This window comes from Dipodomys spectabilis, unplaced genomic scaffold, assembly GCF_019054845.1.
Source record: "Dipodomys spectabilis isolate Male_0828 unplaced genomic scaffold, ASM1905484v1 ptg000054l, whole genome shotgun sequence".
Taxonomy (NCBI): Eukaryota; Metazoa; Chordata; class Mammalia; order Rodentia; family Heteromyidae; genus Dipodomys; species Dipodomys spectabilis.
The window spans coordinates 40,743,819-40,765,525 of record NW_024870731.1 but is presented as its reverse complement, the minus strand read 5'-3'; the positions used below and the strand labels follow the sequence as shown (position 1 = coordinate 40,765,525).

The following is a 21,707-nucleotide window of genomic DNA, read 5'->3' as shown; positions in this document are numbered from 1 at the left end:
CGCCCAGGCCCTGAGTTCAAGCCTCACAACCCCCCTTTTCCCTCCCCCTCCCCCACAGAGGATTGAAACTAGGGTGCTTGATTCTTTTAAGGACATTAAAAAAAAAGCTCCCATCAGCTATCACCACCTTTCCTTCCCTCCCTCCCTCCTTCCCTTCCTCCCTCCCTCTCTCCCTCCCTCCCTCCCTCCCTCCCTCCCTCCCTCCTTCCTTCCTTCCTTCCTTCCTTCCTTCCTTTCTTTCTTTCTTTCTTTCTTTCCTTCCTTCCTTCCTTCTTTCTTTCTTTCTTTCCCAGTCCTGGGTCTTCAACTCAGGGACTCTCTGTGCTCAAAGCTAGTGCTCCACCACTTAAGCCACAGTACCACTTTTGTTATTTTTCTTGAGTAGTTGATTGGAGATAAGAGTCTCATGGACGTTTCCTGCCAGGGCTGGCTTCAAATCTTGATGCTCAGATCTCAGCCTCCTGAGTAACTAGGCTTACAGGTGTGAGCCACCAGCGCCGGCTTGTCACCACTATTTCCTAAAAGAAGTGGATTTCCTCAGTAATGTCACAATCTCAGAAAAAGAATTAGACAACCTTACATGATTCTATTTTGGCAGACCTGCCCCTGTGTGCATCCAGGGTTTGGGACTCACTAACAGACACACACACACACACACACACACACACACACACACGTGAAGTGAGGGGCTTCACTTGTTCACATGGCAGATGTCGAGGAAACATTCAGAAAGCACGCGTGCAAGGTCACAGAGATGGCAGTCGTCACAGCTCATCTCGACAGATCCTCAGCCACCACGCAGCACTCCAAGTGCTTCCCTGGAGCGTCCCTCGGCTGCTCATGCCGGGCTCAGGGCGGATGCTGGGGACCATGGGGAGAGGGGGAGCCACAGCTCCCAGACCCTGGGCTCCCGGTCCCTCGGTACTCACCTGGCTCCTGATTCCCAGGATCAGGAGCTGGCTGCTAACGGTTTCGGGGGGGGGGGGGCGGTGGGAATGGGGGTTCCCTCTCCCAGGGGTATTTGGCAGTTTCCTGGGAGACTCAGGGAACCTTCAACATCTCCATGACCCAACCGACCAGAAGCGTGCGTGATGGCCCGACTTCAGGCGCTGCACCAGGTGTTCCGTCCAAACGTCAGGTCGGGTCCCCCTCCATTCCCATGGGCCGGAAGGGGTGAGTCCCAGAAACCAGGGGTCCTGCTGGGGAGGGTCCCTGGGACGAAGCCCTCCCCCTGCCCCCCTCCGGCTGCAGGGCCCGAGCGCCCCTTCCCAGGTCTGCCCGGCTGTGCCTGCCGGCCCGCGGGAGCGCGCGGAGCACGAGCGCGCGCCGGACACGAGCGCGCGCCTGGGCCCGGGAGCGCGCGCCGGGAGAACCCGAGCAAGATGGAGGCCTCGCGGAGGCCGCCGCCGCCGCCTGGGCCCAGGCAGCCGCAGCTCGGAGCGCCGAGCCCCGGCGCCTAGGCCGTGCCAGCCCCCGGACCTGCTGCCCCGGACCGGGCCCAGGTGGGTCTGTCTCCCCGTGCCGGGCCCCTCCGGCCGCAGCCTCCGCGCGCACCGGCCTGGGCGCAGGGCGGGCACCCCCACCCGGCCCCGGCCGCTCCCGGCGCCCCGGGGCGCCTCTGTCACCTCGGCCCGAGGCCCCGGCCGCCCTGCTCCCCGCGTGTCTCCCGGGCCCAGGAAGGCCCCTCCCCGGCCCGCACCCGGCCAGGGTGCGCGGGACGCCCGCACCGCGCCCCGGGTCCGGACCCTGCAACCCCAGCCTGGCGTCGCCCTAACCCGGCCACCTTGCCCTCGGTCCGCGCAGCCCGGCCGGGTCCCGCCGCGCCCGCGCCGCCCGCCGCCGCCCCCTCCAGACCCTACCCCTAACACCGGCGTCCCGCCGCCCCGCGGGCTCCCGCGCCGCGCCCCGCGGCCTCCGCCCGGACCCCCGGCCCGCGCCCGGGCGCCGGCCCCCTCCAACTCCCCGGGAGCACTTTCTACACCCCCCCCCCCATATCCTCACCCCTGGCCCCCAACTCCCTCGTGGCCCTTGCCTTGCCCCTCCCCCCAACAGGAGGTCGTGGCCGGTCCCCCCCCCGACGCCGCCCGGACACTCACGACCCCCTGGGGGCGCCCCCCTGCCAGCCCCCCTCCCGCCCCAGCTCCGCCCCAGGCCCCGCCCTCGCCGGTGCCGGGACTCAGGGCGGCCTCTCGCGTGCGTCCCCAGCTCCCGGCGGCCCAGGTCGGTGTCGGTGGTCCCGGTGGTCGGTGGGTCCCGGGCCGGACCCCCCCCCCGCTGCCAGCCGCCCGCCCCGCCCCCGGGCACCATGCTGCCCTCGCAGGAGGCCTCCAAGCTCTACCACGAGCACTACATGCGGAACTCGCGAGCCATCGGCGTGCTGTGGGCCATCTTCACCATCTGCTTCGCCATCATCAACGTGGTGGTCTTCATCCAGCCCTACTGGGTGGGCGACAGCGTGAGCACCCCCAAGCCTGGCTACTTCGGCCTCTTCCACTACTGCGTGGGCACCGGGCTGGCGGGCCGCGAGCTCACCTGCCGGGGCTCCTTCACCGACTTCAGCACCATCCCGTCCGGCGCCTTCAAGGCGGCCGCCTTCTTCGTGCTGCTGTCCATGGTCCTGACCCTCGGCTGCATCACCTGCTTCGCGCTCTTCTTCTTCTGCAACACCGCCACGGTCTACAAGATCTGCGCCTGGATGCAGCTCCTGGCAGGTAGGGAAGGTGCGCGCGCAGCCCCCAGAGAGAGGCGCTGGAGCGGGGGAGACTCCCTGGAGCAGTCGGAGGAAGACGCTGCTCCCCCGCGTCGCCTCACTCCTTGGCCAGCCCCGGGCAGCGCTTGGGGGAAGCTGTCGTTGAGACTCAATGACAGAGAGACACCTTAGGGTGGGAGCCTGGGACCTGGACACGTGGGCCCGTGCGCATTTGTTGGTGGGTTAGCATTCTGTCAGCGTCCCTGAGGGTCTCCCTTGGCCATCTTTGTGGAGACGTTGTTCTGAATGAAATAGATGTTCTTAGGGGTAATCAATTTCTGTTATACTGAAACACACACACACACACACACACACACACACACACACACAGAGCTCACTGTGAGATAGAGAATCTAGAGATCTGGTTGGACCTCCAATATAATCGAGTTAGGTGTTCACATTACTTTCTTGAAGCTTGAGTTCCTCATCTGTAAACCATCAGGGATGACCTCAACAGGACAGAGGAAAGTATCTGTGCTGAGTCTCCTAGAAAGGGTGGAGGAAGCTGTGTATTGGTGTCTATCCAGTGCATGGCTGCCAGTACCAGGCTGTGGGGGGCTAGGAAGGGGAGGTCTCCACCTGTCCAAGGACGCCCTGGTCTATGCAGGGAGGGTCTCATGCCATGCCCAATGCGAGTGAGTCTCTGAGATCCTCTGGAATATTTGTCTCAGACTTAGTCATCTCTTCCTCAGATTCAGAGAAGGACCTTTTGGGAATGAGAAATGCTGAGACAGTTTACCAGGATCCATTAGAGTCCCCTGCCCCCGCCCATTTTTCGATTGAAGAATGATTTTGAAGACTCAGCAACCTGGGTATTTGCCTAATTGCAGGACTGGGGGAAGTGAGGCCAGGTGGGAGGGAGACTGGTAGAGGCTAAGAAACAGTGGAGCTCTCCGGGGATGAGAAGAGAAGACAATATCTGATGATCATGCATCACAGTGTTTTTTCTTTTAATGTTAAGCACCTCCAAATACTCAACAAGTGTTTAACCCTCCCAAAGAGAGGGAGGTGTTATATCACTTCCTGGCGATTCCACTACTTGAGCACTGCAGGGAATTTGAACATCACTGATGGGAAAGCCTCCATCTTTTCAAGGAGGAATGTGATTTTTGGAAATGGCTTGACATTGCTCAGGGTCACGTGTTGAGAACATGAGAAGTGATCATATTGGGAATTGCCACTTGGGATGAAAGCCAAGGAACAGGACAAGGTCACAGGACTGATCTGCCTCAGAGGGCCTTTACAGACACGGGGAAGATTTACTGCCCTACTGGAAGAACTCTCCAAAATTCTAGAAGAATTACTTTAAGGAAGGAAATATATCTCCAGATGTGAGCATTCTCCTGTCTTGTTTCAGCCTGGCACTGGTGGCTCACGGCTATAATACTAGATACTAGGAGGCTGAGATCTGAGGATCATGGTTCAAAGCCAGCTTTGGCAGGAAAGCCTGTGAGACTCTTTTTTTCTTTTTTTTGTCTGTTGTGGGGATTGAACTCTGGGCCTGGGCACTGTCCCTCAGCTCTTCAGCTCAAGGCCAGCGCTCTACCACTTGGGCCACAATGCCACTTCTGGCTTTTCCTGCTTGTGTGGTGCTGAGGAATCAAACCCAGGGCCTGTGCATGCAAGACAAGCACTCTACCAGTAAGCCACCTTCACAGCCCCCGAGAGCCTCTTATCTCCAATAAAGCACTCAGAAAACTGGAAGTCGAGCTGTGGCTCAAGTGGTAGAGAGCTCACCTGAGCTGAAGAGGTGAGGGACAGCTCCGAGTTCAGGCCCAGAGTTCAAGCCCCACAACCAAGCAAAAATAATAATAATGTCTTGTTCCAAATCCATCTCACCCTCCACTCAACTTAGATGTGGGTCTTGTAGAATCTTTGAAGATAGCGCAGAAGGAGATCTGTGGGATATGAGTTACTACTCTCATTTTCAGTTGTACCCAGAAAAATGATATTGTGTGTTTCCAGTCTATTGTTTTTTTTCCTCCTAAAGGCAAGCTGGAAAGAATATATGCTTAGCTAGATACCCTCATCCCCAATTCATCAACTGTAATTTGACGTCTGCAGATGGGATCCTGATCTCTTAGCCTTTAAATTCTCTGTAATCCCTGTGGGTTTGTTTAATCTTGGGATTTGATTAACTGTCCGGTAACCTCCATGTAATCAGCAAAATTCAGGGATCTTAGCAATAACTCCTTCACCTTCCAACTTCTCTCCCTATGTCTTAGAAAGAGGGACCCTGAGCGTACTCAGTCACACTGTGATCAGGTCTAATGCCAGGTTCCGCCACCCCTGACTCCGGAATCCACCCTCCCCGGTGTTCCTGCCTCACCCCCGAGGCTCAGGGAGAAGTTGGCAGAGTTGAGAAGTTTACTGCATTTTGCTCAGAGATATTTGAGCTCTCTGGGAAATGGAATGCCAGAGGCCAGAGTTCTGGGTGGGAAGTTCTTGCCTGACTCTATCTTTGTCTCTCCACTGTGTTCAATAAGACCTTTTGGGTTAGATCTGTTTCCTCCTCTGGGAATGCCAGAACAGTTAGATTACTTGACTCAAAATATCTCTTTCAGCCCTGTGGGGACCCTAGATAGTTTCATTCCAAAAGTGAGCCATCAGTCATCTCCAGAGGAACTGCAGAGCAGCTAAGAGCTTTGTTTGTTTCATACAGAAATCCAAGGGGCCTGTCATGTGATTCTTGTTCTTGTGAACTTTGATTCTAAGGAACATTGCACCATTAGGAAAATACAGAGATATTTATATGTCTTCCCCACCCCCTCTTGCCAGTACTGGAGCTTGAACTCAGAGCCTGGGCACTGTCCCTGAACTTCTTTTGCTCAAGGCTAGCACCACTTGAGCCACAGCACCACTTCCTGCTTTTTCTGTTTATGTGGTACTGAGGAATCAAACCCAGGGCTTCATGCATGCTAGGCAAGCACTCTACCACTAAGCCACCTTCCCAGCCTATATATGTCTTTATTTCTTACCTGCTCTTGGATCATCCCTATGTTAGGTGTTACAGTATTGAGCTGCCTAAGACATGCTGAAGGCCTGGCATGCATGAGGTGGGATTTTGACAAAGCTTGCTGTCCAGTTGGGTCACTATATTTGTCAGCAGTCTTTGGAGAGATAAGTGACAGAAACTCAACTCACACTAGCTTAAATATATTAAAATAAAGAGCCTAGGGTCTCTTTTCTTTTCTTTCTCGGTCGTGGGGCTTGAACCCTGGGCCTGGGTGCTGTCCCTCAGCTCTTCAGCTCAAGGCTAGCAGTCTACCACTTGAGCCACAGCGCTACTTCCATAGCATAGGGTTTCTTGGCTCATAATAATTTGCAAGTCACGGGCTGGGAAGGTGGCTCAGTGGTAGAGCGCTTGTCTTGCATGCCTGAGACCCTGGGTTCGATTCCTCAGCACCACATAAGCAAAAAGAAAAAAGCCAGAAGTGGCGCTGTGGCTCAAGTGGTAGAGCGCTAGCCTTGAGCTGAAGAGCTGAGGGACAGCGCCCAGGCCCAGAGTTCAGGACCCATGACCGGACCCAAAAAAAAAATAATAATAATAATAATTTGCAAGTCAGGAGTGTCTGGCTTCAGTCATGGATGGATTCGGATGCTCCAATAATATTATGAAGAATATGGTTCTTTTCCTTTCCTTTTTTTGGTCTGAGACTGGAACTGAAACAGTATCTGATGCTTTTGCTCATTGGCTGATGCTCTACCACCTGAGCCATGCCTGAAACCTCTTATTTCTTTGTGTGTGTGTGTGGGGGGGAGGGTATGTGCCAGTACTGGAGCTAGAACTCAGGGCCTTTCATTCTCACTCAGCTTTTTCACTCAAGGCTGGCATTATACCATTTGAGCCACAACTCTCCTTCAGGCTTTTTACTGATTGATTAGAGATAAGAGTCTCTCAGATTTGTCTGTGCAGACTGGCTTCCAACTGCAATGCTCAGATCTGTCTTCTGAGTAGCTGGGATTAGAGGTGTGAGCCACAGACACTCCCTATCTACTTCTTGGTTCCTCTTTACTGGCTCATTTTAAGTCCACTTCCTTCTTGAAGATGATACATCAGGGCACTGGCAGCCCTGAATTAACATCACTTCAGCTGTGGAGAAAAGTATGATTGTAACCAAAGTTCTAGGACTGATTTTTACTGACCCTGCTTTTGCCAAGTGTCCACATCTCAATGAATCATGAGAACTTTATTGCCTGCGCCATGTGCTCATCCCTGGAGCAGCACGTGAATTCAGCATGGAGAAAGGTCAAATCCTGCAGAGCAGATCATGCACGATGACTGTTAGAGGGAGCCGTGGGGGAGCTGCTGCAGGTGGAAGCCTCCTCCCCCTGGGCAGGCTGAGCAGCGATGCGTGCTCGGTTGTTAGTGTTGTGAACACCCAGAGGCACAGAGGTGGATGGCTGTGACAGGTGGGAGGCTGGGTGGGCAGGGAGAGCATTCTGAACGGAGAGGAGCATCATGGGTGGAAACGCAGAGGTGAAGCCATGTCTGATTCGAATGTGACATCCATATAGAGCCAGGAGAAGAGATTCAGGGGGAACCCTGTACGTCTTGGGCCACATCAAGGAAGTCGAACGTTAAAGTTATTCTGGTACTACTCCACAAGAAAAATGACTAACATTCTGAGCTTTTAATCGATGTATCCTATGATGGTCTTGTGGCCCCACATTATCCTTATTATAGACTAGAAACCTGAGTCTTGAAGAGGAAAGCATCCTTTGTACGAGGTCACAGCGGTGTAAGTGGAGGAGCCAGGGTCGTAACTCGGTCCTGTGACCCCAAGCCCATTAGGAGGGGGCGTTGAGGACGTGGCAGGATGTTGGAGAGCTGCGGGGGCTGCCCGGAGCGAGGCCGCTGCACTCGAGGGCTCCTCAGGATGTCTCGGCTTCACTGTCCTCCCACTTTCCCGAGAATGTGCCGTGCACTGGCTTCTTGACGTCCTCACGCTCATTGTCTCCTAACTTTCATCTGTTCACCCGACTTGCTCAAGGTCACACATCAAGCTGAAACTCAAAGTCCAACTGGATCTCTGAAGCAGAGCCCCAGAAGTAAATAACACAGATGACAAGTGAGAGCGGAAAGCTCCAAGTACCAGCTGTTACTGGTGGGCTGGGTGCGATTTGCCTTGAACAGGTTCCTGACAGCAGCAGAGAAGTAAGCTGAAGAACAGTTTTGAACTAGAAGGTGCTCTACTGCTGAGCCATACCTCTAGACACTTTTTGTGCTGATTATTATTTTTGTCTTATGCTGATACTGGGGCTTGAACTCAGGGTCTCGAGATCTCACTTGGCTTTGCTCACAGCTGGTGCTCTATTAACTCGTTTCTTTTTTTTTTACTGGTTAACTGGTTAAGAGTCTCTCAGATTTGTCTGCCTGGACTGACTTCAACTGCAATCTTCAGATCTCAGCCTCCTGAGTAGCTAGGATTACTGCATGAGCCACTGGCGCCTGGCTTGAAGGTATTTTTGTTTTTGGACTGGAGTTGGAACTCTGGGCTTCCTGCATTCTGGGCAGTCACTCTACCACTTGAGCCACCTTCCTGGCTTGATTAATATTCCAGAGATAGATTTTCATTACCTGATGCACTTGGACTGTCATCCACCTATTTTGGGCTTCCCACTGTAGCTAAAATATGCACCACCATGACCAGCTTCTTCTGTTGAGATGGACTCTTGCAGACTTTTCTGCCTGGCCTCAAATCGCAATCCTCCCAATCTCAGCCTCGCACAAAGCTAGTATGACAGGCATGACAAGCTTGCTTGCTTAGCTGCTTTTCTTTCTCCTTTCTCTCCCTCCCTTCTTTCCTTCCTTCTTTCCTTTTCCCCCTCCCTCTCTCCTTTCTTCCCTCCCTTTCTCCTTCCCTCCTTTTCATCTTCCCCCACTTTTTCCTCCCTCCTTCTCCATGTGCTTCCTTCACTTCATTCTTGTGGTGACCCTTTACAGAAGGTCTCCTGTGCTAGCCTCGGGGAATCCTAGGTCTGTGCTCAGTCTAACAAGAGTCAGGAAGGAAACCAGATCCTTACCGTATGACACACGAGATGACTGAATTACCCACAGGGTGTTCTGAGGCGTGAAGTGAACTTCACACACAGCTAAAGACAGCCGGGGAAGTCTTCCACAAAGAGTAACAACATTTGAGCTGACTCTTAGAGGATGAGTAGAAAAGAGGAATGCAAGCCAGGTCAAGGCCATGAAGGTGAAAGGCATAGCAGTGGGGTGCCCTGTGTGTGGGGAATGATAAGTGGCTAGTCTAGGAAGGGCAGAAGTTGAGACTAGGAGGTTGTGTAGGAGTTGGGCCATGAGACCTTCTAAGACAGGGAAAGGAGTTTAGACTTTCTAGGGGGGCAAATAGATGTGGTTTTTAAAAAATGATCAAACACTAATTGTAAAGTGGGGGGGAGAATTCATTGTGATTGTCTTATTGTGTTTATTTTTTTAAATATATTCTGGCTTGCCAAGTATATGGTTGCAAATAATACCGTTGTATCCAATGAAGTCTTTTAATTTTCTTGATAGTGTCCTTGAAGCACAATTTTTAACTTTATGCAAAGTCCAGTTTACCTATTCTTTTCTTTGTTGCCTATACCTTGTGTGGCCTAAGAATCTACTGCCAAATTTACTTGTATGTTTTCTTCTAAGGCTTTTGTAATTTGGGGTCCTATATTTAACTAAGTCTTTGGTCCACTTGGAGTCGATTCTTTGGGAAGGAAGGAGTATATGCTAGACATTTGCTCTACCACTAAAGGGCACTTTTAGCCCTTTGAATTAAATTTTGAATGCAGTATGTGCTATTGTTCTGCATGTGACTATCCACTTGTCTAAGCACCACTTGTTTTTTGTTTTTGCTTTTGGCTTCTTGGAGATAGGATCTGGCAATGTAGTCTAGGCTAGCCTTGAACTTTTGATCCTCCTACCTCAACAGTTCAATACTGGGATTTATAGGCATGATGATCACGCCTGACTCCAATCACCATGTATCGAAAACATCATTGTTTGTCCTTGTCAAAGATCAGTTGAGCCAGGCGTTGGTGGCTCACGCCTGTAGTCCTAGCTATTCAGGAGGCTGAGATCTGAGGATCATGATTCAAAGCCATCTGGGACAGGAAAGTCTGTAAGACTCTCATTTCCAGTTAACCACCAGAAAACTAGAAATGGTGCTGTGGCTCAAGTGGTAGAGCACAAGCCTTGAGCTGAAGAGCTGAGGGACAGTACCCAGGCCCAAAGTTCAAGCCCCATGACCGACAATTTTTTTTTGGGGGGGGGGCCTGAACTCTGGGCCTGGGCGCTGTCCCTCAGCTCTTCAGCTCAAGGCTAGCGCTCTACACTTGAGCTACAGCACCACTTCCAGCTTTTTTCTTTTTGCTTATGTGATGCTGAGGAATCGAACCCAGGGCCTCAGGCATGCAAGGCAAGCACTCTACCACTGAGCCACCTTCCCAGCCCAATTTTTTTTTAATCAGTTGAATTTAGTTACCTGGATCCATTTCTGGACTCCATTCTATTTCGGTGATATGGATTTGTGGCAGGCAGTACCAGACTGTCCTGGTTATTGTTAGACTGCAAGTAGTTCTGAAGTCTGGGAGTGTGAGTCCTCCCACTCTGTCGTCTATCAACCCTAATGCTGTCACAGGCCCTGGGACACCACTCACCACCACTTTTGCCACACTGTTATCAGATATGCACTACTAAACCAGGATATTCATAACTTGGTCACACCTGTGACCCTAGCTACTTAGCAGGTTGAGATCTGAGGATCTTTGTGTGAAGTCAGCTGGAGCAGATAAATCTGAGAGACTCTTATCTCCAATTAATCAGCAAAAAGACAAAAGTGGAGGTATAGCTCAAGTGGTATAGCACCAATCTTGAGCATCAAAATTAAGTGATAGGGCTAGGAATGTGGCTTAGTGGTAGAGTACTTGCCTAGCATGCATGAAGCCCTGGGTTGGATTCCTCAGTACCAAATAAAAAGCAAAAGCAGGAACTGGTGCTGTGGCTCAAGAGGTAGAACACTAGCCTTGAGCAAAAGAAGCTCAGGGACAGTGCCCAGGCCCTGAGTTCAAGCCCCAGGACTTGCAAAAATAAAAATTAAGTGAGTGTGTGAGGCTCAGCGTTCCAGCCCCAGTACTATCATATACACAGAAAAGTGAGTGATTAAATTCTGCCCACATCCAACTGGGATCCAGTATCAAAGAATTTGTGGATGTACTTTCAAGCTACCGTGAGTGATAACATCCTAGCCACTTGTTTCTGTCTCTTGTTCTTTTATTTAGTAATATATCTTGGAGATTGTTCAGTTTTACCTGTTTCTTAACAGATATATAAGCTTTTATATGAATGCATAACAGCTTAGTTAATACTTATTTATATGTAACTGTAACCCCTATGTACATCACCTTTACAATAAAATAAAAATTTTAAAAAGAAAAAATAAATTTTATTTATAATATGTTGCTATAAGGATTTGGTGAATAACATATATAATTTGGTACATATATAAGTATAGGCTAGAACAAAGCCCCATAGTGGAATTGCTTGGATGAAATGGTATAATGGATAGATCTGTAATCAGTGCCCCCATGGAGATGATATAAAGTTACTTTCTCTCCAGCAAGTGTGATAGTTCCCCTTTCTCCACATCCCTGCCAATTGTGTTATCAAATATTTTGGGTTTTTTTCCCCCAATCTAATGGGTGAAGGCTCAGCTCTCAGTCCTATATTAGTAATTTAACTTTTCTTCTTGTGAATGAGGTTGAGTGGCTTTTATATAGAATTTTCTATAGAGTGTCATTTCAAGAATATTGTTATTGTCAATGGTAATTTTTCCTCATTGATGTGTAAGGTCTCTTTATCTACTAAGAAAGCGAGCCCTTTGTGATAGGAGTTATAAATACTATTCCCAGTTTATCATTTGAGAAATTTTTTGAAGGTGCTAGAATTTGAATTAGGGTCTGTAGCTCACTTGGCTTGCTTGCTTTGCTGGTGCTCTATGACTTGAGCCATGCTTCTAGCTTAGTCTTTTGCTGGCAAAATTTTCTGCTGAGGTTGGCTTCAAATCACAGTCCTCTGGGTTTAAACTTGCTGACTAGGTAGGATGACAGGGATGAGCCACCAGCATCTGGCCTAATTTGTGTGTGTGTGTGTGTGTGTTTGTCTTGTCTGTCTGTCTGTCATGGGGCTTGAATTCTGGACCTGGGCACTGTCCCTCAGCTCTTCAGGTCAAGGCCAGCACTCTACCACTTGAGCCATAGTGCCACTTCTGGTTTTCTGGAGGTTAATTGGAGATAAGAGTCTCATAGACTTTCCTGCATGAGCCCCCAATGCCGGCTTTCAAGTTTCTTTATGAGGAATCCTACCTGCAGTGAGGATGTAGCTTAATGTTAGAGTGCTTGCCTAGCATGAATAAGGTCCTGGATTTAGTTTTTAGCCCTGCAAAAATAATAAAGGAGCATGTTCATGCAATAATAGCACCAATCCTTTCCTGAAGGCAGAGCCATTGCAACCTAAACACCTCTACAAGGTCTCATCTCTAACACTTCCAAATTTGGGGATCAAGTTTCCAACTCATGAGCTTTGTGGGGCACTGTCAAACCATAGCAAATAAGTAACAATGTCAGGGACTGCTAAGGGCTGCTTGTGAATATATGTGTGTGTTCTGCCATTAAGAACATCTTAATAAATGTTAACTATTGTTATATGAACTGAAGCAAATGTTTTTGGCTCCAAATTCTGATGGTCTGGGTGAACAGAAAGGAAAGGCTGAGAAGTGGGAAAAGTTGGGGATAACCTAGAAAACTAACTAGGTTTGGCTTATGGAAGGCCTTGAAAGTTGGGTTTTGGAGCCAGACATGGTGGTGCACACCTTGTTACTTTGGAGTAAGGGTAGAACAATCTTGAGTTTAAGGTTAGCCCAGGCAAAGTCAATGAGATTCTGTTTCAAAAACAAAATAAAGGCTAGGCACAGGTGGCTCGCACCTGAAATCCTAGCTACTCAGGCAGCTGAGATCTGAGGATCATGGTTCAAAGCCAGCCTGGGGCAAGAAAGTCCCTGAAACTCTTATCTCCAATTAGCCACCAATTAAAGGTGAAAATGAAGCTGTGGCTCAAGAAGTAGAACAACTAAGCCGGGCGCTGGTGGCTCACGCCTGTAATCCTAGCTACTCAGGAGGCTGAGATCTGAGGATCGCGGTTCAAAGCCAGCCCGGGCAGGAGAGACCGTGAGACTCCTGTCTCCAATAAACCACCAGAAAACCGGAAGTGGCACTGTAGCTCAAGTGGTAGAGCGCTCGCCTTGAGCTGAAGAGCTGAAGGACAGCGCCCAGGCCCAGAGTTCAAGCCCCACGGCCGACCAAAAAAAAAAAAAAAGAAGTAGAACAACTAGCCTTGAGGCCAGGAGAGGTGAACTGGCTTTGCCTCTGTGAGATGTCTCCCAAAGGTAGTACCCAGGCAGGAAGGCATCAGGCAGCCGCCGGTGAGCACCTTGCTCCCTTTCCATTTTCTTCATAACTTCAGGGAAAAGTGTCAGCTTGGTGCTCACGGGTCTCAGCTCTGCACACTTACTCATGCATCTTTCAAATAGCCCAGGCTCCCGCACTTGGCAGGTGAAGAATCTTCACTGGAATCTAAGAACATTGTTTTAATTTTATTGTAATTACATTTGGGGTGTCTTACTATTGAAGGCATATGATCCTTGTTTTTGCTTTTCTTTGAAAGTGATTTGAATCTGCTTTTGCTTTTTTTCCCCTTCAAAGTGGGTTTTTTCAAAATGGGGTTTGAATTCAGAGCCCCACACTTACTAAGCAGGTACTCTAATAGTTGAGATCCTAAATATTAAATACATATCTACGTGGCTTGGATATAGATGCAGCACTTACTATCTGTGTGATTCCGGGCAAGGCACGGGATAAATTCCCGAGGCCCCGTGTCCTCACCTGGAATGACATGGTTCAGTCTCACAGATTTTCAAAATAGGAGTAAGTGAGATGAGCAATGTCAGTTGCTGGCTGCTAATACAAAATACTCACTGCTATTTTTGCTGTGTAGTCCATACTGGCCTCAAACTTGCTTTTTTTTTTTTAATTGTAAAGTTGATGTACAGAGGGGTCACAGTTAAATAGATTGGGCAATGAGTACATTTCCTTTTGAACAGAGTCACCAGGCCCCTCATTCTCTCCCAGTTTTTCCCCTCCTATCTTTCCTTCCCACCCAGGCCTCACTCTTTTTTTTTTTTTTGTCAGTTGTGGGGCTTGAACTCTGGGCCTGGGCACTGTCCCTCAGCTTTTCAGCTCAAGGCGAGTGCCCTACCACTTGAGCCACAGCGCCACTTCCGGTTTTCTGCTGGTTCATTGGAGATAAGAATCTCACAGACTTTCCTGCTCAGGCTGGCTTTCAACTGTGATCTTCAGATGTCAATCTCCTGAGTAGCTAGGATGACAGGTGTGAGCCACCGCTGCCTGGCCTCACTCTTGATCCTCCTGTTTTAACCTCTTTAGTGCTGGGACATGTGTGACTATGCTGGTTCAATGCTATTAACGCGCGCACACACACACACACACACACACACACACACACACACACACACAAACTTTCTCACAGTTTTATTACGGTCAGTGCAGCACTGTGGGTGGAACCCAGTCCACGGCTGGCAAGTGGTCTGCCACTAAGCCACTCCCTCAGTCCCCTGCTAAAACAATTCATCTGAATTTTGTTGTGTGCAACAACAACATCTCCACTGCCGGGTGCAGGGTGAGTCAGGACAGTGGGAAGGTGTCAGGCGGAGAAGCCCTTACACCCATGGTTCTCAGCCAGGATGGTGACACCTGCCAGTGACTGGCCATGTTTTTTGTTTTGTTTTTTTGTTTTTGTTTTTGTCGGTCATGGGGCTTGAACTCTGGGCCTGGGCGCTTTCCCTCAGCTCTTCAACTCAAGGCTAGCGCTCTACCACTTGAGTCACAGCACCACTTCCAGTTTTCTGGTGGTTAACTGAATATAAGAGTCTCATGAACTTTCCTGCCCGGGCTGGCTTTGAATCATGATCCTCAGCTCTCAGCCTCCTGAGTGGCTAGGGTGACAGGTGTGAGCCACTGGTGCCCGGAGGCCCATGTTTTTTTTGTTGAGGGGAGGTCTTTCAGGGTGCTAACCATCCCAGAATATTCAGGTTGCCGCTCTCCCAGCCCCTCCCACTGAGGCTGAGAAGCTTTGTTGCATGCTACGCTTTGCAGCACCGGTGTGTGCCTAGTGTCATCTGTCTCCTCGTCCAATTTAGAATTTCCAGAACACCTCGGAGCTGGACTGCAAAGCCCTCAGCCTCAGGCTCCTCATGCAGCACGTGGGAATGCTGAAGCTTGCTTTGTCCGGAGCATTGCATCTCTGATCATCTCTTCTCTTCCCCTGACCCTAGGAAAGGCAACTCTGGTTGGCTTTTCTGCATTTGTTTGACTTCGGAGTGGCCTGTAGGGCCCCAGTGCCACCATCTGAGCCCTGCGAAGGAGGCAGAGTAGTGTCTCCATGGTCTCTGTCCCCACTGGTCTCATCTCCTTGTCTGCTCCCTTGGGACACACGGTGACTTGTGTATTTGATTGTGTTTGTGTGTTCACTCTACTTTATTCCTCCCGAGGACAGACACTACACTTGCCTGTGTACCTGGCACACTGCCCCATGCAGGGCACATAAAAGGACCTCAGAAGTTCACTTGCGAAATGTACCAATGAAAAGGCAGAGAGGAGAGAGAAGAGAGCAGGGGCGGGGGGGATAGACATGGAGATTGAAGAAAAAAGCCATGGAGAAGAGGCCTGCAAAAATGAATGCTAATTGTTGAGAGATTCCAACAGAAAAGGGAAATGGGAAACTGGAGGGTCTAAGCTGAGCATGATGTAGCAGACTGAGGGAGAGGAAGGCGAGGAGAGGACAGGGAGAGGGAGGGGAGGGCCAGAGGCAGGGGGAAGGGGCAGTGAGGAAGAGACAAGCCGCAGAGCCGAGGGAACCGGGCTCATTGAGATCTCAGTGCTGGGATTGCAGTGAAAACCGCCTGCAGTAGCAGAGCCTTGAGGTTGGGAGCGCAGGGATACAGGAGTGGTTTCCATGGAGACAGGGATGCTCCAGGCATGAGTGAAGACAAATTACAGCAGGGCCAGCCACTCTGACACCCAGGAGAGGAAGAGGGAGAGGAGGGGGAGGGACAGTGTGTGTGTCCCCTACCCAACCGCTCCCCCATTCTGCCACTCCCTGGAGATTGGAAGCTCTTCAGAAAGGTCCTAGGGGTGCCAGAGGAGGGGCAGGGCCTGCTTGATCCCCTCCCTTCCCCCACCATTGATGTCTGACCCTTATACCCTCTCTGCTTGGGTACTGGAGGGTCTGCAGGGGTTTGTGGGGACACAGATGGTCCAGATTTTTCTGCAGGCTCCTCCTCTTTTCTTATTGATAGCGCACAGTGCACAGGACTTACTCCTGGACTTCTCCAGGGCAGAGAGGAATGTAAATGCCCATGGGTGCCCGCAGTTTCCAATTCACACCTGCAGCCTGGCTGTCCGCTGAGCTTTGTACTTGCCTCTCTATTTGGATGTCCAGGAGCATCCTCAGACTGTGGAGGGTAGCTCACCTGGCTCGCCCTCGCTCGGAGCTTTGCACTTTCCACTCCCTTTCCCAGGAACTCTATGTCTCAGTCCTCAAGGGGTGGCGAGCCCCATGAAAGTAGAGAATTATCTTGGCAGAGGCGTGCACTGGAGGGGGGAGGAAGCCACACCAGAACATGGGCCAGGTCATGGCGCCCTGGGGGTCCAGCATCAGGAGCGGGAGCTGGCACTGGACCACGGGGGACGACTAGCTCTGGGCCACGGGGGGAGGACTGGCGCTGGGCCACGGGGGAGGACTGGCGCTGGGCCGCCGGGGAGGACTGGCGCTGGGCCATGGGGGAGGACTGGTGCTGGGCCACAGGGAGGACTGGCGCTGGGCCATGGGGGAGGACTGGCGCTGGGCCGCGGGGGAGGACTGGCACTGGGTCACGGGGGAGGACTGGCACTGGGCCACGGGGGAGGACTGGCGCTGGGCCACGGGGGAGGACTGGTGCTGGACCACAGGGAGGACTGGCACTGGGCCACGGGGGGAGGACTGGCGCTGGGCCACGGGGGAGGACTGGCGCTGGACCACAGGGAGGACTGGCGCTGGACCACGGGGGAGGACTGGTGCTGGGCCGCGGGGGAGGACTGGCGCTGGGCCGCGGGGGAGGACTGGCACTGGGCCACGGGGGAGGACTGGTGCTGGACCACGGGGGAGGACTGGCGCTGGACCACAGGGAGGACTGGTGCTGGACCACAGGGAGGACTGGCGATGGACCACAGGGAGGACTGGTGCTGGGCCATGGGGGAGGACTGGCACTGGGCCATGGGGGAGGACTGGTGCTGGGCCGTGGGGGAGGACTGGCGCTGGGCCACAGGGAGGACTGGTGTGGGGGCCACGGGGAGGACTGGTGTGGGGGCCACACTGCTGGAGGTGGGAGGGGCTGGGACCTGGGGAGGAGGCAGGCCGCTCCAGGGTGCCCAGGCCCCTGGAGTAACAATCCCTTCTCTTCCTTCCTCACTGCGGTGGTGGCCCCGCTACTCTGCCCAGCTCTGTGCCTTGTTCTGGGCTGCATGATCTTCCCTGACGGCTGGGACGCCGAGACGATCCGGGACATGTGCGGGGCCAAAACAGGGAAGTACTCCCTGGGGGACTGTTCGGTGCGCTGGGCGTACATCCTGGCCATCATCGGCATCCTCAACGCACTCATCCTCTCCTTCCTTGCCTTCGTGCTGGGCAACCGGCAAACGGACCTGCTGCAGGAGGAGCTCAAGCCGGAGAACAAAGGTAAGTGGGGGGCGGGTTGGGGGGCACCGGAGGGCCCGGGGACCCCGGTGGGGCAGCTTCAGGCCCCAAGTGATGCAAACACCCGAAAGCTTACAGCAGTGGAGGACTATCTCCCCGATATCTGCATGCTAGTAAGGGAGAGACATGACAGCCCCTGAGCAGTGTCCAGGAGTCTGGGGGGCTGGGACATCACAACAATCTGGGGGCCAATGCTGGGGTCCCACCATTCCTCTCCACGGTTGTGCACATGCGTGCACGAGTCTGTGAAACAACACTGAGAGCAAAACATGGAGCTCCTCTCGGCCACCGCCGTCTCTCCCAGCCCCTTCTTGCCTGTGCAGGTACGGGGCGGTGGAGTGCCGGGCCTCGCGTGGGGCTCCGCAGCTCAAGCTGGGCTCCACTTCAATACACTTTGCACCTTTCTTCTCTTCTTCTTCCTCTTCTTCTTTTTGGTTGGTCGTGGGCCTTGAACTCTGGGCCTGGGCACTGTCCCTGGGCTCTTTAGCTCAAGGCAATCGCTCTACAGCTTGAGCCACAGCACCACTTCCGGTTTTCTAGTGGTTTATTGAAGATAAGAGTCTCATGGACTTTCCTGTCCAGGTTGGCTTTGAATCTCGATCCTCAGATCTCAGCCTCCTGAGTAGCTAGGATGACAGACGTGAGCCACCAGCGCCCAGCTTTCCTTTCTTTTTTGTACTGAGGTTTAACCTTTGGTCCCTCTGCCACTCAAGCGACACACACCATCATCTCTGCTAAGCTAAAGGCCAGGTGAACCTGAGCAATGCAATCGCAAACTCGATTTTAAGAACAAAGAAATGAATAGAAATGCAGAGGGTAAGAGAATGGTAGCAGCTCGGGCTGGCCCTGGATCAAAGCATTCTCCTGCTTTTAGCCTCCCAAGTGCTGGGATTATAGGTGAGTACCCCTATGTCCAGTTGAGTTATAGTTCTGGCATGATACCATTCACAGGTGTTTAGTATGGTATGCCGGTCCTCAGTGTTTCCATTTCAACTTTGGATATGTTTAGTATTAGTAAAATACAATAAACAATTTGAGGCCAGATGTGGTGGCACCCATGTGTACTCCCAGCAGACAGGAGGCTGAAGCAGGAGGATCTTGGATTTGAAGCTAGTCTGAACCACATAATGAGACCTTATCTCAATACAAAAACAAAACCCAATTGCTGCATGACTTCAGAGTGTCGGGCTAGCGGCTGCTACCAGAACTTTCCTTGCACGTGTGCACATACTCGCATGTAAGATGAAGGGATGAGTTTATCTCTTCTCCTTCCAAGTCTTTACTACTCCTGACATTGCTGCTGCTGACATCTTTCTTCTGCCTTCTCTCTCTCTCTCTCTCTCTCTCTCTCTCTCTCTCTCACACACACACACACACACACACACACACACACTCTGTCACACACACTCACACATGCAGTGTGTGCCATTCCCTCCGAGTTTTCTTGGAATTACAGGCTAAAAACAGTACCAGTTGAGCCAGGCAGCTGGCGGAAGGGGTGGTTCCAAGCGAGGCCTGCTCACCCCCAGGCCCAGCCTTCCCTGAGCCAGGAGACAGTCCTGGCCCTGGCTGTCGGAGTGTGTCCTCTTTCCTGAGAATGGGAATAGTGACTTTCAAAATCATACCTTCCAGCCTGGTGCAGGTGGCTTATGCCTGTAATCATAGCTACTCAGGAGGCTGAGCTCTGAGGATTGTGGTTCAAAGCCAGCCCGGGCAGAAAAGTCCGTGAGACTCTGAGACTTTTATCTCCAATAAACCACTAGAAAACAGGAAGTGGCTCTGTGGCTCAAGCAGTAAAGCGCTCACCTTGAGATGAAGAGCACAGGGACAGTGCCTAAGCCCAGAGTTCAAGCCCCATGACCGACAAAAAAACAAAAACAAAAACAAGAGTCTCATGGACTTTCCTGCCCCGACTAGCTTCAAACCATGATCCTCAGATCTCAGCCTTGTGAGTAGCTAAGATTACAGGTGTGAGCCACTCATGCCCAGAAAGCAGATTGAGTTTAAACATTACTTAACCTTGTGTTTCAGTTCCCTGCACTTCATCAAGTGTGGGTGATGAGAATAACGCCACGTTTTGGGGCTGTCATGTGAGCCATTGTGCCAGCCACGGGTTGGCTTGTGGAGAATGTTCTGTATCATAGACACTACTTTAGAAATGGGCATGAAATCCCAGGGTCAGAGAAGCCCAGTAACTTGGCCAAGCTTACCTAAGGATTTGGACACAGCCCCAAATGGCCTCACTAGTTGTCTTAGCCCAGCGAGGCTAAAGAATGAGTCTCCTTTTTAGGATCTTTCTTAGATGCTGGTCTGCTAACTTGTCTATAGACATTCCTTCTGGGAAGAGACCCTCAAACTTGCTGGTTTTCTATGGTACTGGTGGGAGGTCAGGGTCTGCCCTCTGGTGGTAGCTCCCAGAAGTGCAAGACCATGACTTATATGGACCCGCTGGGTGGTGGCTCATGTCTGTAATCCTAGCTACTATGGAGGTGGGTTCAATTCTGCAAGAGCAAAAAGTCATGAAGACTCCATCTTGACCAATAAAGTTCTGGGCATGGTGGTGCACACCTGTGATCCCCCCTGTGTGAAAAGCATAAATAGTAGGAATATGACCTAGGCAAAAAGTGAGACTCTATTTGAAAAATGACAAATGCAAAATGGGTTCAAGTGGTAGAACAGCAGTGTAGCTAGATTAAGGCCCTAATTTCATACCCCAGTGCCACAAGGAAGGAAGGAAGGAAGGAAGGAAGAAAGAAAGGAGGAAGGAAGGTAAGAAAGAAAGAGAGAGAGAGAAAGAAAGAAAGAAAGAGAGAGAAAGGGGCTGGGAAGGTGGCTCAGTGGTAGAGCGCTTGCCTTGCATGCCTGAGGCCCTGGGTTCGATTCCTCAGCACCACATAAACAGAAAAAAGCCGGAAGTGGGACTGTGGCTCAAGTGGTAGAGCGCTCACCTTGAGCTGAAGAGCTGAGGGACAGCGCCCAGGCCCAGAGTTCAGGCCCCACAACCGGACCCCCCTCCCAAAAAAAAAAGAAAGAGAAAGAGAGAGACAGAGACAGAGACAGAGACAGGGAGGGAGGGAGGGAGGGAAAAGGAAGGAAGTCCCCCTCATGACCCTGTGTTAAAACTTCAGCATCTGGGCTCTCCATCCCTCACTGAGAGTTCAAGATAAATAAGCCTTGCAGTTCACTTCTGAGCCAGAGTTAAAAACAAAGAAGAAATGGATGCCACCCATTTTCAGCTCTCCTGTCAGTCTAGCTGCATGACCTCTGGTGATCCGTGGAATCACCCATTTTCACCGGCTTCACTTCCGGCCCTCTTCTCCCCTGGTGATGGACTGAGGGGCGCCGGTGCCCTGGCTGTCTCTGACTCTCCAGCTCTCTCTCTCCCTTAGATTTTGTGGGCACTACAGTAAGCTCTGTGCTGCGACCAGGAGCGGACGTCGCGGGCTGGGGAGTCCTGCCCTGCCCTGTCACTCACTCCCAGGGACCCTGAAGCCAGGATCGCGCAGCCCAGGAATTGGCCTGACCACAGTGTGTCCTGTCTGCTGCCCTCTCGTCCCCACACTCAGGTTTGAGGGAGGACCCTGATCTCTGACTGACCGCTTGTGGAAGGCTGGCCAGGACCTGCAGGCTTTCAAGAGAACACAGGGCCATCTGCAGCCTGGGGGGGAGGGGAAAGGCCCCAGACCCTGGGAGGCCTGAGCCAACCCTGCCTCAGTTTGACCTAAGGGGGCCCAGGTCCCCTCAATTCCTTGGGCCCCTCCTATCCTGTTTAGACCGGCTGGAGGCCCCTTTGCAGATTCCTAGGGGCAGGCGGCCCCCAGGATGGGGAGGGGGGGCTGTGGCCTGCTGTGTCCCTGAGCCCTCCGCCCCCCCCTCCCCAACCCCATCTCCCACAGAAACTTCCTCAAGACACGGCCCTGGGTGGGCCAGACTCTTTCCTACTGGTTTTGGTTGTTGTTTCTTTGGTTTTGCTGATGATGGGGTTCACCCATCTGCCACAGAGCTCCGGTACCACCAGCCCCCGGCCTCTTCTGCCCCGTTCCAGCCTTTCCTTGACCTTTCCAAAGGAATCTGCGCTGGGCTGAGGCTGAGGGAAGA

At 51.9% G+C, this 21,707-nt stretch overlaps 1 protein-coding gene across 2 annotated transcripts; it reads left to right on the top strand.

The window, feature by feature from the left end:
• The first annotated feature begins 2,305 nt into the window (after nucleotides 1-2,305).
• On the top strand, nucleotides 2,306-21,361 carry Lhfpl4 (LHFPL tetraspan subfamily member 4). Of its 2 annotated transcripts, XM_042680186.1 has the most exons (4): nucleotides 2,306-2,711; nucleotides 17,355-17,591; nucleotides 20,999-21,015; nucleotides 21,176-21,361. In XM_042680186.1, the coding sequence occupies exons 1-4, from the start codon at nucleotides 2,306-2,308 to the stop codon at nucleotides 21,179-21,181; spliced, it is 666 nt and encodes a 221-aa protein (XP_042536120.1). In that variant the 3' UTR covers nucleotides 21,182-21,361. The 2 variants fall into 2 exon arrangements, with proteins under 2 accessions (XP_042536120.1, XP_042536119.1); XM_042680185.1 differs by having other exon boundaries at nucleotides 20,999-21,361.
• Nucleotides 21,362-21,707: the final 346 nt, after the last annotated feature.